Here is an 18812-nt window from a genome sequence, read left to right on the forward strand (position 1 = left end):
TTTTTAAACACTTCTTATCACTCATATCATGAGGTTTCACATGTGTTTGGTTACATAGTGTCCAATGTTCTTCTGAGTGATAAAACAGCAAACATTAAGAGTGTTTACTTATCAGACCCACATATATAATAAATATACTATAATATACTATATTCACATGCTTTTAGTACTCACACATGAATCATATCATGTATGCAGGTCATGTGTTGTTTTGAGCCAGAAGTAAAAACACACTGACAGGACAGTTCCTCTTATGGCCACTAGGTGATAATCTGGTGACACAGACGCAGGACTGTAGACTAGAATTATCCAATTAGACTAGAATTAAACCAATTATCCCTCCTTTCTCCTAAAGTGTGCACTTGTTCCCTTCACTGAAATGACTGGTAAACTAAATATAGTGGAAACGCCCACTTGATAACAGAAGGTAGAGTCCTCTGAGTGGAACGGTGGGAGACAAACAGTACCTCCTCTCCCTTTCTCCCATCCTCCTCTTCTCTCCTCTCCTCTCCTCTCCGATTTCTCCCATCCTCCTCTTCTCTCTCTCCTCTTTTCTCCCCCTCTCCTCCCTCTCCTCTCCCTTTCTCCCATCCTCCTCTTCTCTCTCTCCTCTTTTCTCCCCCTCTCCTCCCTCTCCTCTCCTCCTTCCTCTCCCCTTCATCTTTTCTTCACAGACTTCTCACCGGTGATGTCATCATAACCAGTAACCTGTTCCTCTCTTGGCCCAGTCCAGCCTGACCCTGACATATAGCATCAGGCCTGTAGAGTTGACTTGGGTAACAGGCCTCTAGCTTCTACACCACATCCCCCCTTCTCCTGCTCTAACATAAGACCTCATCAGTACTCATTTTGGGTGCTGGTACTGTTTATATTGAGGTGCTGGAACATTAAGCCAATATTCTATAAGAGGTGAACTCAAGCAGTAGAAAGTTAGAGGTGATATTATAGGACACACTATGTGAACTTTTCTGCTCTGTCAGCAGTTTCCTGTGGAGTTTTTCAGTTTGCTGTAGTGTGTTCAACCACTGATCTAAGATAAGATGCTAAGAAGTTTATCTCACATCATTGACCTAACGAACTAATGACATAGAAGTCATATAGCCGAGCAGTATTTTCCACTCTTCAGTCCAAACCTTATGACAGTGACTTGTATATGTCAGTGGAGCCCCAGTTAGATACAGATATGATACCTGCAGTGATACTGACCATCCTTTTCTGGAGCACAGGTAGGATGCTGATATACACTTGTGACAGTTACTGAGATATGTTTTGATATTGTAAGATATATTACCATTTGCAGGGCTAGTAAAAGAACATGCAACTGGAAGCAGACAGTAAAAATGTGTCTCAAAGCAGGACAATGATGTGATCACCTGTAAATGTACTTTACTGTAGCCTAACTGTCCATCTGGGGACAGGCACTAATGTCAGTTAAGATGTGATGGTGTCATGCATCTGACTGTTGTATATTCAGTGTGTCAATGATTGATTGTATCTGTCTCTATGTAAATGAATGAGAGTATATATTATATTGGTGTTATGTTAGAGTAGGAGAAGGGAGGGGTGTAGATGATAGAGGTCTATGAGCTGAGTCAAAATCAACAGGTCAAACACTATATGTCACAAAGAGAGAGAGAAAGAGAGAGAGCAAGAGAGAGCGAGAGAGAGAGAGATGAAAGAGAGAGGGGTGTGGAGAAATGTTTGTGGAGGAGGAGAGATAGAAGGGGAGGGGAGATAGGAGGATAGGGGAGAAAGGGTAGGGGAGAGAGAATGGGAGGGGAGGGGAGAAAGGACGGTAGGAGAGAGAGGAGTGTAGAGGAGAGAGGAGGGTAGGGGAGAGCGAGAAGTGCAGAGGAGAGAGGAGGTTAGGGGGTAGAGGGTAGGGAAGAGAGAAGGGGAGGGGAGAGAGGAGGGTAGGGGATAGAGTAGGGTGGAGGAGATAGGAGGGTAGAGAGAGAGGATTCAAGAGGAGAGAGGTGTGTAGGGGAGAGAGAGTTGTGGACGAGAGAGGATGGTAGGATAGTGAGATGGGTAGAGGAGAGATGAGGTTAGGGGGGAGAGAAGGGTAAAAGAGAGGAAGGAAGATAGAGTGAAAAGGGTATAGCAAAGAGTATTGTATGGGAGAGAGAAGGGTAGGGAGAGAGGATTTGAGAGGAGAGAGGATGAAGGGGAGAGAGAGATTTGTGAGGGAGAAAGGAGTGTTGATGTGAGAGAAGGGGAGGGGAGAGAGGAGTGTAGGGGAGAGAGAAGGGTGGAGGTGAGAGGAGGGTAGGGAGAGAGGAGGGTAGGGAGAGAGGAGGGTAGGGGAGAGAGTAGTGGAGAGAGATTTGTGAAGGAGAGAGGAGGGTAGGGGAGAGTGAGTAGTGGAGTAGAGAGAAACAGTAAAGGAAGGGAGATATATTTTGACTTCACACCAGTGATGTCATCCTACCCTGTAATCTTTTCCGCTATTGGCCCAGCTCAGCTTGACCTCTGACCTCTGGAACTATTGAGAAAGTAACAGAAAGCTGATGTATTAAATGAGATATACTGTAAACTCATCTGCAAAGAGAGCTTCACATGGAAGGGGGATGTGTGTTCACGTGGGTGTTGTTGCACAATACCAATGATAAGCCTGTCTTCCCCATCACATCATGGAAGATCATGTTATGTTCATTTCTTATCTCCCTCAACAATCACAAACAGTTAACATTAAAAACATAAAACATTCAAAAGATAAATTATATATAAAATAAAATGTTAACAATATACAACAACAAAAAACACCCCACAAGGGCCCTCTCAGCCAGTCGGCTCCACTAGGACCCTCTCAGTCAGTCGGCTCCACAAGGGCCCTCTCAGACAACCGGCTCCACTAGGACCCTCTCAGTCAGTCGGCTCCACTAGGACCCTCTCAGTCAGTCGGCTCCACTAGATCCCTATCTGTCAGGTGGTTCCACTATGGCCCTATCAGTCAGCCGGCTTCACTAGGGCCCTCTCAGACTGCCGTCTCCACTAGGGCCCTATCAGACTGCCGTCTCCACTAGGGCCCTCCCAGGCAGCCAGCTCCATCAGAACATTCCAAGACAACCGGCTCCACTAGGGCCCTCTCAGTCAGCCGGCTCCACTAGGGCCCTCTCAGCCAGCCGGCTCCACTAGGGCCCATTCAGCCAGCTGGCTCCACTAGGGCCCTCTCAGCCAGCCGGCTCCAGTAGGGCCCTCTCAGCCAGCCGGCTCCACTAGGGGCCTTTCTGTCAGCTGGCTCCACTAGGGCCCTCTCTGTCAGCTGGCTCCACTAGGGCCCTCTCTGTCAGCTGGCTCCACTAGGGCCCTCTCTGTCAGCTGGCTCCACTAGGACCCTCTCAGTCAGACGGCTCCACTATGTCCCTCTCAGACTGCCGGCTCCACTAGGGCCCTCTCAGTCAGTCGGCTCCACTATGTCCCTCCCAGCCAACCGGCTCCACTTGGGCCCATTCAGCCAGCTGGCTCCACTAGGGCCCTCTCAGCCAGCCGGCTCCACTAGGGCCCTCTCAGCCAGCCGGCTCCACTAGGGCCCTCTCAGCCAGCCGGCTCCACTAGGGCCCTCTCAGCCAGCCGTCTCCACTAGGGCCCTCTCAACCAGCAGGCTCCACTAGGGCCCTCTCAACCAGCAGGCTCCCCAAGGGCCCTCTCAACCAGCAGGCTCCCCAAGGGCCCTCTCAGACAGCTGGCTCCACTAGGGCCCTCCCAGCCAACCGGCTCCACTAGGGCCCTCTCAGACAACCGGCTCTAGGGCCCTCTCAGCCAGCCGTCTCCACTAGGGCCCTCTCAGTCAGACGGCTCCACTATGTCCCTCTCAGACTGCCGGCTCCACTAGGGCCCTCTCAGTCAGTCGGCTCCACTATGTCCCTCCCAGCCAACCGGCTCCACTTGGGCCCATTCAGCCAGCTGGCTCCACTAGGGCCCTCTCAGCCAGCTGGCTCCACTAGGGCCCTCTCAGACAGCTGGCTACACTAGGGCCCTCTCAACCAGCAGGCTCCACTAGGGCCCTCTCAACCAGCAGGCTCCCCAAGGGCCCTCTCAGACAGCTGGCTCCACTAGGGCCCTCTCAGCCAACCGGCTCCATTAGGGCCCTCCCAGACAACCGGCTCCACTAGGGCCCTCTCAGCCAGCTGGCTCCTCTAGGGCCCTCTCAGCCAGCCGTCTCCACTAGGGCCCTCTCAGCCAGCCGGCTCCACTAGGGCCCTCTCAGCCAGCCGGCTCCACTAGGGCCCTCTCAGCCAGCCGGCTCCACTAGGACCCTCTCAGCCAGCTGGCTCCAATCGAGCCCTCTATTTCAACCGGCTCCAGCAAGGCCTTCTCAGACAGCAGCCTCCACTAGGACCCTCTCAGCCAACCGGCTCCACTTGGGCCCATTCAGCCAGCTGGCTCCACTTGGGCCCTCTCAGCCAACCGGCTCCACTTGGGCCCATTCAGCCAGCTGGCTCCACTAGGACCCTCTCAGTCAGTCGGCTCCACTAGGACCCTCTCAGTCAGTCGGCTCCACTAGGACCCTCTCAGCCAGTCGGCTCCACTAGGACCCTCTCGGCCAGCTGCAGTTGTGATTGTAGCACGTAAATGTTTGTGAGGGCAACAACAACAACAACAAATGTGGGATGCAATCCAGCAAAGTCAGTACACAACAAAACACTAAACAATACATGAATTGCACTATACCAGTGCAACACCTGGCTGTCAGCGGAGCCTTGTCTGGCAGCGAAACAGTTCATTCAACCTCATTTACTGCCTTTTAGAAAAAAATTGCTTATATGGCTGACTTGCTAAAACAAATGTGGTTTCTACTGACAATTGAGATGCCCAAATGATGGCATATGGGGACTACAGGCGGATAAGAGGTAATCCGTCGATTAAGACATTAATGAGCATTCAACATTGGCCGTGCTGTCAATCCAATATGATTTCTGCTGCGCTCAAAACAACTCAGAACTGTGAAATCTGACTTCAGTGAGTTCAAGACAACTGGGAACTCTGGAAATAACGAGCTCCGACTGGGAAAATATAAGTTTTGAACGGTCAAGTCGGGAATTCGGGCCTCTTTCTAGAGTTACTACCTGACGTCATCATGAGCCGACCTTCAAGACATCTGAGTTGTCAGTTGTCTTGAAAGCACCATAAACACAGAGAATGCCAGACTTTGATGACAACATTTGCCCACCGTCACGTTGGTAGACGGGGCAAAACATTTCAAACTACTTATGTAATACAATGTTAGGTATTTTTCTAACGTAAATAATCGATTAAATTGAAGACGGGATGATTTGTGATCGATACAGGAGGAAAACAAACTGTAGCATGCTTTCTGGTCAAGCGCCTCTATCGAACAGTACACTTCAAGTTACCCTCGTTCAAGATGGCCGTACTTCTTCATTACACAAAGGAAAAACCTCAACCAATTTCTAAAGACTGGTGACATCCAGTGGAAGCGCTAGGAACTGCAAGAAGGTCCCTTAGAAATCTGGATTCCCAATGAAAACCCATTGAAAAGAGAGTGACCTAAAAAAAAAAATCTGAATGGTTTGTCCTCAGGGTTTCGCCTGCTAAATAAGTTCTGTTATACTCACAGACATGATGCAAACAGTTTTAGAAACTTCAGAGTGTTTTCTATCCAAATCTACTAATAATATGCATATCTCATCTTCTGGGGATGAGTAGCACGCAGTTGAATTTGGGCATGCATTTCATCCGGATGTGAAAATACTGTCACCAAGAAGTTAAAGGAAAAAGCTTCTTGCAGTTCGTTGTGTGCAATCACAGTTCTGGTGTCCAGAAGTTATTTTTAGTCATAAGAGACGGTGGCAGCAACATTATGTTCGAAGTAGAGTCGCAATTCAACGGCTCAGACACGAGACATACGTGGCAGGGTCTACAGTCAATCACGGACTACAAAAAGAAAACCAGCCCAGTCGCGGACACCAATGTCTTGCTCCCAGACAAACTAAACAACTTCTTTGCTCGCTATGAGGACAAGACAGTGCCAGTGACATGGCCCGCGAACAAAACCTACGGGCTCTCCTTCACCGCAGCCAACGTGAGTAAAACATTTAAACATGTTAACACTCGCAAGGCTGCCGGCCCAGACGGCATCCCTACCCATGTCCTCAGAGCATGCGCAGACCACCTGGCTGGTGTGTTTACGGACATATTCAATCAATCCCTATCCCTTTCTGCTATCCCCACGTGCAAGAGGGTCACCATTGTTCCTGTTCCCAAGAAAGCTAAAGTAACTGAGCTAAACGAATATCGCACCGTAGCACTCACTTCCGTCTTTATGAAGTGCTTTGAGAAACTAGTCAAGGATCATATCACCTCCAGCCTACCTGACACCCTAGACCCACTCCAATTTGCTTACCGCCCCAATAGGTATTCGCAATCACTCTGCACACTGCCCTAACCCATCTGGACAAGAGGAATACCTATGTAAGAATGCTGTTCATCAATTACAGCTCAGCATTTAACACCATAGTACCCTCCAAACTCGTCATTCAGCTCGAGACCCTGGGACCCTCCCGCCCTGTGCAACTGGGTCCTGGACTTTCTGACGGGCCGCCCCCAGGTGGTGAGGATAGGAAACAACATCTCCACCCCGCTGATCCTCAACACTGGGGCCCCACAAGGGTGCGTTCTCAGCCCTCTCCTGAGCTCACTGTTCACCCATGACTGCGTGGCCATGCACACCTCCAACTCAATCATCAAGTTTGCAGACGACACTACAGTGGTAGGCTTGATTACCAACAATGACGAGACGGCCTACAGGGAGGAGGTGAGGGCCCTCGGAGTATGGTGTCAGGAAAATAACCTCAAACTCAACGTCAACAAAACAAAGGAGATGATCGTGGACTTCAGGAAACAACAGAGGGAGCACGCCCCTATCCACATCGACGGGACAGTAGTGGAGAAGGTGAACAGTTTTAAGTTCCTCAGCGTACATTTCATGGACAAACTGAAATGGTCTACCCACACAGACAGCGTGTGGGTAGAGGCTGAAGAAATTTGGAATGTCACCAAAAACACTCACACACAGATGCACAATCGAGAGCATCCTGTCGGGCTATATCACCGCCTGGTACGGAAACTGCTCCGCCCACAACCGTAAGGGGCAAACTACCTGCCCTCCAGGACACCTACACCACCCGATGTCACAGGAAGGCCTGCCTGTTCACTCCGCTATCAACCAGAAGGCGAGGTCAGTACAGGTGCATCAAAGTTAGGACCGAGAGACTGAAAAACAGCTTCTATCTCAAGGCCATCAGACTGTTAAACAGCCATCACAAACATTCAGTGGCTGCTGCCAACATACAGACTCAATCTCTAGCCACTTGAATAATTAATAATTGGAGGTAATACATGTATTACTAGTCACTTAAACAATGCCACTTAATGTAATGTTTACATACCATACATTACTCATCGCATATGTATATACTGTACTCTATACCATCTACTGCATCTTGCCTATGCTGTTCGGCCATCGCTCATCCATATATTTATATGTACATATTCTTAATCATTCCTTTACACCTGTGTGTATAAGGTAGTTGTTGTGAAATTGTTAGATTACTGCAAGGTCGGAACTAGAAGCACAAGCATTTCGCTACACTTGCATTAACATCTGCTAACCATGTGAATGTGACAAATGCAATTTGATTTGATTTGAGTAGGTTAAAAAATAAGTTACAAACAACGCAAAAAAATAAATAAATGGTTACGGGCAGGTAAAATGTCAGCCATCCTCTTCGGTGCCATCTTTTGTGTCGAGAAACGCGCCTATTTTTCCTCGAAGGTACGTAATTTCACAATTGCAATGCTATACGATACTAAAAAGAGCAAGTTAATTTTCTCACATCTCAGAAAAGATATGTAAATGTATACTTTTAGTTGACTAAATTCATGGTAATGATGGGTTTTTGAGCTGACGCCCAATAGAATCCCATTCACTCCTTGAAGTAGAGCACTCCTTGACCGAGAATCACCCAGAATGCACCGCGTGGCCCGTTGACGTTATATGGGCAACGTTTCCCTTCTCCTCAAAACTACATCTGTTATGTTAGACTCCACTCTGTGAGGCACATCGATCTGCAGGTTGAAATTGCAGATTTCAAAATTGATAGTGCAGTTTGTTTAGGTGATTTAACAGCTAGCTAGCTACTTCACATGCTGATATTGTTTTTAGTATTATTGTGTGTTGCTACGTTTGCTAGCTAGCTAGCCCATAGAGAGAGCATTGCATTGTATTATTGTGTGTTGCTACGTTTGCTAGCTAGCTAGCCCATAGAGAGAGCATTGCATTGTATTATTGTGTGTTGCTACGTTTGCTAGCTAGCTAGCCCATAGAGAGAGCATTGCATGGTATTGTAATGACCCGGCTGGGTCATAAAGGGAAAAGAGACGGACTCTAGGTGTGCAGGTCAGAACACAGGTTTATTCATAAACTGGGCTATTGTTCCGGCCACAACCCACGCCGCTAAATGCCGAACGTACACAATGTTACCCTGTCGGGTTAAGAGTCACTCTCATAGGAACAGATCAAGGCCCGAACAGAAGAGAAAGAACAATGAGACAGTAATCCCTATTTATGCATTTCCAAATCCCGCGGTATTACCCATCATACCCCCCCAACCTTTCCATCTGTCCTGACATATTTAACCCCTGCTAGTAGCCATGAGAACCATAACACACCCACAAACACAGAACACAATCCTGGGTCGTTACAGTATTATTGTTTGTTTATACGTTTGCTAGCTAGCTAGCCCTTAGAGAGAGTATTGCATGGTATTATTGTGTGTTGCTACGTTTGCTAGCCAGCTAGCCCTTAGAGAGAGCATTGCATTGTTATTGTGTAGTCGACTTGAGCTGCAACAGATTTCCAGAACAGTTTTCAATGTTGCTACCAATCTTATTATAACACCAAAATGAAACATTTGTTTAAAAAAATTGTTATCACACATTAGTGTTATTGAACACTGTAAAGTAAAGGAATGCGTGGCTTTCTGTGGATTTTTACATTAATGTGTAGATTTTCATTTTGTATATCATGATTTTATTCATTCTTTTCGGTTTGTCGTTATGCGTCCTTGTCGATTGAAGGCCTAATTAATTATTTTGATGTGTGCCTTTTATTTCAATACATATACAGGATTTATCTGGCATAGTTTATATTCACAGTCAGCTGCTTTATGCTCTGGTTACTTACACATTGGTGTGGGTATTTGAAGTCAGCATTGAAGTGTGTATAATTCATCTATTTCATTGTACTGTTCCACCAGTAGAATAAATGAGTCAATGTAGCCTCTGTATGATGAGGTTGAGTAGTACGTTGTACATCCATTCCGCAGACCTTTAAACCTAATATAAACCTACTATTGCAGTGATAATTCATGTCTGGGGGCATTTTTGTTAATTTTGCATTTCTCCAAATAGTATTATAGAGTTTTTAAGTACAGTAAATTATCTGGTGGGGGGATTTCTACACACCCCATTTAGCCATACCCTAGGTTTAGCTGTATTTCTACACATCCCATTTAGCCATACCCTAGGTTTAGCTGTATTTCTACACACCCCATTTAGCCATACCCTAGGTTTAGCTGTATTTCTACACACCCCATTTAGCCATACCCTAGGTTTAGCTGTATTTCTACACACCCCATTTAGCCATACCCTAGGTTTAGCTGTATTTATACACACCCCATTTAGTCATACCCTAGGTTTAGCTGTATTTCTACACACCCCATTTAGCCATACCCTAGGTTTAGCTGTATTTCTACACACCCCATTTAGCCATACTCTAGGTTTAGCTGTATTTATACACACCCCATTTAGCCATACCCTAGGTTTAGCTGTATTTCTACACACCCCATTTAGCCATAACCTAGGTTTAGCTGTATTTATACACACCCCATTTAGCCATACCCTAGGATTAGCTGTATTTCTACACACCCCATTTAGCCATACCCTAGGTTTAGCTGTATTTCTATACACCCCATTTAGCCATACCCTAGGTTTAGCTGTATTTATACACACCCCATTTAGCCATACCCTAGGTTTAGCTGTATTTCTATACACCCCATTTAGCCATACCCTAGGTTTATCTGTATTTCTACACACCACAAACTACTTTGTGTGGCTATTGGATGAGGGGAGATGGAGAGAGAGGGAGATATCAACAGAGATGGGGCTGACAGACTAACATGCAGTCAACTCAATATCTTTTCATAACTGACTTCTCACCAGTGATGTCATCACAATCAGTAACCTTTTCCACTCTTGGATCAGCTCAGCTTGACCCTGTCCTATGAAATGAATGATTTAAAAAACAGACGAAAGCAAGTGTAATAAATGATATATAAACTAATCTGCGTCAATACATGAACCTTTCCATGGAAGAGGAATGTATGGGCAGACATTTGACAAACTGACTTGTTGGAAGGTGGCATCCTTCGATGGTGCCATGTTGAAAGTCACTGAGATCTTCATTAAGGCCGTTCTACTGATAATGTTTGTCTATGGAGATTGCATGGCTGAGTGCTTGATTTAATACATCTGTCAGGAAGGGGTGTGGCTGAAATAGAATCCACTAATTTGAAGGGGTGTCCACATACTTTTGTATATATAGTGTATGTACACGTGGGTGTTGTTGCGCCATACCAACGATAAGCCTGTCTTCCCATCACATCATGAAAGGTCATGTTGATGTTGATGTTCATTTAACCTCTGTCTCTCTCTTCCTCTGACTCCTCCCTTTCTCCTCTGTCTCTGCCTCTATCTTCCTCTGTCTCCTCCCTTTCTCCTTTGTTTCTCTCTATCTCTCTGTCTCTTTCTCTCTCTTTCTCCTCTGTCTCTCTCTTTCTCCTCAGATCTCCAGGCTCAAAGCGTCAGTCCACCAGGTAGGTAGAGTATAAATCTACAGTGATTATAGCAGTTCAATATTAGTCAACTTTATTATCACACATGGAGAAATTCATGTGTCCAAACACACCATTCTAAAACCCAATAACAAGTATTGTTTTATGGAACTACTAATACTTGTCAACCACAAAGCATTACTGCTGTTAGAATAACAGAATCACTGTCACCATCTGTCCTCACCACTGTGTTTTCCTCTCTGCTGTTTACAGCTGCAGGATCAGTCAGACTGGTGAATGGGACCAGTTCCTGTTCTGGGACAGTGGAAGTCTTCTACAGAGGAGAGTGGTCAGGTCTATGTTCTAGGTGGTGGAGAGTGATAAGAGATGTTAAGGTTGTGTGTAGACAGCTGGACTGTGGGGATGTTGTAGCTGAATCTAGAGGAACTCTGGTTGAAGATGGAAGAGTCACACTATTGAGATGTGATGGAGATGAGTCTTCTGTTAGACAGTGTGACATCACAGGAGGACCTGGTTTCTGTAATGGTGGATATTATCATCATGTGACCTGTTCAGGTAAGAGACTGGTCCTATTGAGAGATTTATTTGTAGATTAGACATTATTACCATGTATCATGTTTTATGTGTTTTTAATTTAAATAGAGGGAGAGATGTCAGATGTATTTAAACATTTATTTGTGTTTGTCATATTGGTTTATGGGAGATGTTCATGGGCAGATCATTGTAGTTCAGATGGTACTGAAGTGAAGCTGCCTGATGGATGTCCAGCTGTTTATTTTCTATAAAGTGAAGTGAACTTATTCCTGTCTCCTGCCTGCATTATTCCCAACCCTATGCTGAGTGACTAGGAACCCATTTCTACCCCTTGCAGAATCAAACATAGTAAACTACAATCTTTTATCCAACATATTTGTGTTTAGTCCTTGACAGTGTCATCAACAAAACTGATTGAATGTTCAACCAACTCTTTTTCTCCAGAGTCTGTGCGTCTTGTGGATGGAGCTGGTCTCTGCTCTGGGAGAGTGGAGGTGAAGTCCAATCAGTCCTGGGCCTCAGTGTGTGAAGCTGACTTTGACTGGCAGGATGCAGAGGTAGTCTGTGGGGAGTTTGGCTGTGGGGCTCCTGCAGCTCTACAGGGGGGGCTCTATGGAGGAGGTGAGGGTCAGACCTGGGATAAAGAGTTCCAGTGTAAAGGCAAAGAGTCCCTTCTCCTGGACTGTGACACCTCAGACAGAGAAAACAACACCTGCCTACCTGGTAATGTTGTTGGACTCACCTGCTCAGGTAAGAAACAGTTTGTCACTCAATCAACATTGTTTCTCACCTGGAGTGAAGAATATGAGAGACAATATAGGTGTGTTTTAGTGAGAAAATAGTAAGATTACTGTCTCTCTCTTTTCTTTTCTCAGAGCCTGATGATGTGAGGCTGGTGGGAGGAGGCAGTCGCTGTGCTGGTGGAGTGGAGTGGTACGACCAGGGAGAGTGGAGGACTGTGGGAACTGAGGACGAGGACCAGGAGTATGTAGCTGCAGTAGTGTGTAGACAGCTGGGTTGTGGCTCCACTGTTTCAGTAATACCTGGAAACACCACCAGAGGGTTTGGAGTTTCCTGTTCTGGGTCTGAGTCTTCACTGAGGGAGTGTTCCAGAATGTATTATCTCCTTCCTGGACTCACAGTGATCTGCTCAGGTAATAACAAGACACACTATGTGGCCAAAAGTATGTGGACATGTGTGGATTCTGCTATTTCAGCCACACTCATTGCTGACAGGTTTATACAATTGAGCACACAGCCATGCAATCTCCATAGACAAACATTGCCAGTAGATTGGACTTACTGAAGATCTCAGTGACTTAAAGTGGCACGTCTAGGAGCAACAACGGCTCAGCCGTGAAGTGGTAGACAACACAAGCTGACAGAACGGACCGCCGAGTGCTGAACCACGTAGAGCGTAAAAATAATCCTCTGTTGTAAAACTCACTGCTGAGTTCCACATACTTTTGTCCATGTATTATATCTCCTTCATTCAAATGCAACTTAAATATCCCAGAATGCTTTTGAATTTGAGTGTTATCTCAGTGAACGTCTCTACTCACTACCACTGTCACATGTCATGTTATTGTCATATCTAAATGAGGAAAGTAGTTGAGGAGCTACGTTTTCTTTTTCTCTCCTCTTGTTCCAGATGTCCCGCTTAAGCCTGATATCAACATATGTTGTCTCAGTGACTGTAGGCCCACTACTCATGTTGCCCTGTGAGGGAGGGTGGCTAGCACTGTTACATGCTGATGTTATTGTCATATCTATAGGAAACTAGTTGAAGAGGTTTTTCTTCTTCTCTTTTATTGTTACAGATCTCCTGGTCCAGCCTGATATCTCCCTGACTGACTCAATGGGAGGGGTCTCCAGGGGCCACCAGGGGCCCGAGGTGTTCAGGGGCTACAGCTTCACCATCACCTGCTCCACTCAGCCACAGTACCCAGGAGGCTCCTTCCTCCTCACGTTCACCGGCTCCAACAGAACCCAGATCCAGCCAGCTGTCAATCACTCTGCTGCCTTCCTCTTCCCTGCTGCAGATGACACCCACCAAGGGAACTACAGCTGTGTTTATGACAATTATGTTTTCTCTCATAACTTCTCCTCTGAGAGTGAGATCCTCTCCCTCACCGTCACAGGTAACTGAACATGAACCAGACTTATACCTTTGTCATTGACAGATTTCCCACAGATCTATGTGATGATGATCAGTCCCCTCATCAAAGGTGTTTCTGTTTGCAGCCTCTCCTCTGCCAGCCTTCATCATCAGACACGTTGTAGTGCTGCTGCTCCTACTGACAGCCATCACCACCTCCTACCTGTACTACAAGGTAAAGACATTTACTCAGACGTTACAAGTCATTTAAACTAGAGGGAGAGGGAGAGGGTGAGGGGGAGGGAGAGAGAATGGAGATACTAGAGAGTAAATGTCTGACTGTTGGTGCTGTGTCTCCCTAGCCCACCAGGAGGCAGAAGAGAGTGAACAGGGTGAGCAGCATGGATCTTTATGTCAATGCCATGGAGATGGTCTCTCTGAGCTCCAGAGCTGAAGCTGGACCGGGAGAGGAGAGAGCAGCCCAGGGGACGGAGTAGGAGTAGAATGAAGCTGACCCTACATGCTGATCTTAAGTCAGTTTTGTGTTTTAAATCGATGGTCAGCAGTGGACTGGTGTTTAAAATGTGGTGACAAACCTGAAGTGGTTCTAATTTTAATAACAAGTTCAGAATGAGTTTATCTTTCTAGAACCTTGGAAGAAATCTAAAAGGAGTGACTGCAACCACCATTATTCCTTTTAGTTTGGTTTTTACCACCAGGGTAACATGGAGTTTTGGGAAACATGGAGTTTTGGGTAACATGGGGTTTTGGGTAACATGGGGTTCTGGGTAACATGGGGTTCTGGGTAACATGGGGTTTTGGGTAACATGGGGTTTTGGTAACATGGGGTTTGGGTAACATGGTGTTTTGGTAACATGGGGTTTTGGTAACATGGGGTTTGGGTAACATGGTGTTTTGGGTAACATGGGGTTTTGGTAACATGGGGTTTTGGGTAACATGGGGTTTTGGTAACATGGGGTTTTGGTAACATGGGGTTTGGGTAACATGGGGTTTTGGTAACATGGGGTTTTGGTAAAATGGGGTTTGGGTAACATGGGGTTCTGGGTAACATGGGGTTTTGGTAACATGGGGTTTGGGTAACATGGGGTTTTGGTAACATGGGGTTTGGGTAACATGGGGTTTTGGTAACATGGGGTTTTGGTAACATGGGGTTTTGGTAACATGGGGTTTTGGTAACATGGGGTTTGGGTAACATGGGGTATTGGGTAACATGGGGTTTTGGTAACATGGGGTTTTGGTAACATGGGGTATTGGGTAACATGGGGTTTTGGGTAACATGGGGTTTTGGTAACATGGGGTTTTGGTAACATGGGGTTTGGGTAACATGGGGTATTGGGTAACATGGGGTTTTGGGTAACATGGTATTTTGGTAACATGGGGTTTTGGTAACATGGGGTTTGGGTAACATGGGGTTTTGGGTAACATGGGGTTTTGGTAACATGGGGTTTTGGTAACATGGGGTTTTGGGTAACATGGGGTTTTGGGTAACATGGGGTTTTGGGTAACATGGGGTTTGGGTAAACTTGGGGTTTTGATTATTTTAAGCGAGTAGCTCAATTACGTCTGTTTTGCGTTCCAGAATGTATTGCTTTTTGCTTTTGTCTTCATTTATCTTATTTAGTGTCTCTTAGATTCTTTATCTTATTTAGTGTCTCTTAGATTCTTTATCTTATTTAGTGTCTCTTAGATTCTTTATCTTGAAGTTTTTCATTATTAATTCATGTATTATTATAATCATCTGTTCATTCTTTGTATTTTGAAAAAAAAAATTATAAAGGGGTTTGTTGTTGTTGTTTACCTCTCATGATGTTATTGATTATAAATGTTATGATATTGATTATGATGTAGATTATTGTTATGATGTTGTTAGTAGTATATAGATAATGATGTTATTGATTATAAATGTTATGATATAGATTATGATGTAGATTATTGTTATGATGTTGCTCTCTAAACTGCCATGTAATCAACTGAATGCTTTTAATAAAATTACAGGCTGTCAATCTTGTGTGATTCCCCTCTTGGACAGACTACAACATACAGTATGAATTAACTGAGATCAGTCTGTGTGATTCCCCTCTTGGACAGACTACAACATACAGTATGAATTAACTGAGATCAGTCTGTGTGATTTCCCTCTTGGACAGACTACAACATACAGTATGAATTAACTGAGATCAGTCTGTGTGATTTCCCTCTTGGACAGACTACAACATACAGTATGAATTAACTGAGATCAGTCTGTGTGATTCCCCTCTTGGACAGACTACAACATACAGTATGAATTAACTGAGATCAGTCTGTGTGATTCCCCTCTTGGACAGACTACAACATACAGTATGAATTAACTGAGATCAGTCTTTTGTGATTCCCCTCTTGGACAGACTACAACATACAGTATGAATTAACTGAGATCAGTCTGTGTGATTCCCCTCTTGGACAGACTACAACATACAGTATGAATTAACTGAGATCAGTCTGTGTGATTCCCCTCTTGGACAGACTACAACATACAGTATGAATTAACTGAGATCAGTCTGTGTGATTCCCCTCTTGGACAGACTACAACATACAGTATGAATTAGCTGGTCATAAATTTTGTCAGGAGGTTAGGAAGTGCAGCTCAGTTTCCACCATTGTTGGTTAGGGGCGCAAAACGAATAAAATTTGATTTGAGGTCTGCCTACGGCGGCCTTTCTCAATAGCTAGGCTAACTCACTGAGTCTGTACATAGTCAAAGCTTTCCTTAAGTTTGGGTCAGTCACATTGGTCAGGTATTCTGCCACTGTGTACTGTCTGTTTAGGGATAAATAGCATTCTAGTTTTCTCTTTTTTTTTGTTAATTCTTTCAAATGTGTCAAGTAATTATATTTTGTTTTCTCATGATTTGGTTTGGTCTAATATGTTTGCTGTCCTGGGGCTCTGTGGGGTCTGTTTGTGTTTGTGAACAGAGCCCCAAGTCCAGCTTGCTTAGGGGACTGTTCTGTCTGTCTGTCTCTCTCTCTGTCTCTCTCTCTCTCGCTCTCTGTGTCTCTCTCTGTCTGTGTCTATCTTTCTGTCTGTCTTTATATCTCTTTCTCACACACAGATGAGGGGCTAATAATAACACCTGCTAATTCAAACAGTGAGAAACTACAAACAAACAGAAAGAGAGAAGAGAAGACATCCATGTAGTTATTTATCCTCCATAGACTATGATGTATTGTTGTCCTGGTGTGTAGTTATTTATCCTCCACATAGACTATGATGTATTGTTGTCCTGGTGTGTAGTTATTTATCCTCCACATAGACTATGATGTATTGTTGTCCTGGTGTGTAGTTATTTATCCTCCACATAGACTATGATGTATTGTTGTCCTGGTGTGTAGTTATTTATCCTCCACATAGACTATGATGTATTGTTGTCCTGGTGTGTAGTTATTTATCCTCCACATAGACTATGATGTATTGTTGTCCTGGTGTGTAGTTATTTATCCTCCACATAGACTATGATGTATTGTTGTCCTGGTGTGTAGTCATTTATCCTCCACATAGACTATGATGTATTGTTGTCCTGGTGTGTAGTTATTTATCCTCCACATAGACTATGATGTATTGTTGTCCTGGTGTGTAGTTATTTATCCTCCACATAGACTATGATGTATTGTTGTCCTGGTGTGTGGTTATTTATCCTCCACATAGACTATGATGTATTGTTGTCCTGGTGTGTAGTTATTTATCCTCCATAGACTATGATGTATTGTTGTCCTGGTGTTTAGTTATTTATCCTCTATAGACTATGATGTATTGTTGTCCTGGTGTGTAGTTATTTATCCTCCACATAGACTATGCTGTATTGTTGTCCTGGTGTGTAGTTATTTATCCTCCACATAGACTATGATGTATTGTTGTCCTGGTGTGTAGTTACTTATCCTCCACATAGACTATGCTGTATTGTTGTCCTGGTGTGTAGTTATTTATCCTCCACATAGACTATGATGTATTGTTGTCCTGGTGTGTGTAGTTATTTATCCTCCATAGACTATGATGTATTGTTGTCCTGGTGTGTAGTTATTTATCCTCCACACAGACTATGATGTATTGTTGTCCTGGTGTGTAGTTATTTATCCTCCATAGACTATGATGTATTGTTGTCCTGGTGTGTAGTTATTTATCCTCCATAGACTATGATGTATTGTTGTCCTGGTGTGTAGTTATTTATCCTCCACATAGACTATGATGTATTGTTGTCCTGGTGTGTAGTTATTTATCCTCCACATAGACTATGATGTATTGTTGTCCTGGTGTGTAGTTATGTATCCTCCACATAGACTATGCTGTATTGTTGTCCTGGTGTTTAGTTATTTATCCTCCACATAGACTATGATGTATTGTTGTCCTGGTGTTTAGTTATTTATCCTCCACATAGACTATGATGTATTGTTGTCCTGGTGTGTAGTTATTTATCCTCCACATAGACTATGATGTATTGTTGTCCTGGTGTGTAGTTATTTATCCTCCATAGACTATGATGTATTGTTGTCCTGGTGTGTAGTTATTTATCCTCCATAGACTATGATGTATTGTTGTCCTGGTGTGTAGTTATTTATCCTCCACATAGACTATGATGTATTGTTGTCCTGGTGTGTAGTTATTTATCCTCCACATAGACTATGATGTATTGTTGTCCTGGTGTGTAGTTATTTATCCTCCACATGGACTATGATGTATTGTTGTCCTGGTGTGTAGTTATTTATCCTCCATAGACTATGATGTATTGTTGTCCTGGTGTGTAGTTATTTATCCTCCACATAGACTATGATGTATTGTTGTCCTGGTGTGTAGTTATTTATCCTCCATAGACTATGATGTATTGTTGTCCTGGTGTGTGTAGAGATACAGTCACCCACCAACCCTGGAGAGATACAGTCACCCACCAACCCTGGAGAGATACAGTCACCCACCAACCCTGGAGAGATACAGTCACCCACCAACCCTGGAGAGATACAGTCACCCACCAACCCTGGAGAGATAGTCACCCACCAACCCTGGAGAGATACAGTCATCCACCAACCCTGGAGAGATACAGTCATCCACCAACCCTGGAGAGATACAGTCACCCACCAACCCTGGAGAGATACAGTCACCCACCAACCCTGGAGAGATAGTCACCCACCAACCCTGGAGAGATACAGTCACCCACCAACCCTGGAGAGATACAGTCACCCACTAACCCTGGAGAGATACAGTCACCCACCAACCCTGGAGAGTTACAGTCACCCACCAACCCTGTAGAGATACAG

At 44.7% G+C, this 18812-nt stretch overlaps 2 protein-coding genes across 2 annotated transcripts in view; both read left to right on the top strand.

The window, feature by feature from the left end:
* The window catches only part of LOC139577724 (CD5 antigen-like), a 226618-nt gene that overhangs the window by 128272 nt on the left and 79534 nt on the right, over positions 1–18812 (top strand). The gene's annotated exons all lie outside the window — the stretch shown is intronic.
* On the top strand, positions 5825–13738 carry LOC139579780 (CD5 antigen-like). The gene is made up of 5 exons (XM_071408601.1): positions 5825–6050; positions 10869–10898; positions 11856–12161; positions 12287–12565; positions 13232–13738. Exons 1-5 carry the CDS (start codon positions 5825–5827, stop codon positions 13558–13560), a joined length of 1170 nt encoding a protein of 389 aa, XP_071264702.1. The 3' UTR covers positions 13561–13738.

The sequence above is a fragment of the Salvelinus alpinus genome, chromosome 6, assembly GCF_045679555.1.
Source record: "Salvelinus alpinus chromosome 6, SLU_Salpinus.1, whole genome shotgun sequence".
Classification (NCBI taxonomy): domain Eukaryota; kingdom Metazoa; phylum Chordata; class Actinopteri; order Salmoniformes; family Salmonidae; genus Salvelinus; species Salvelinus alpinus.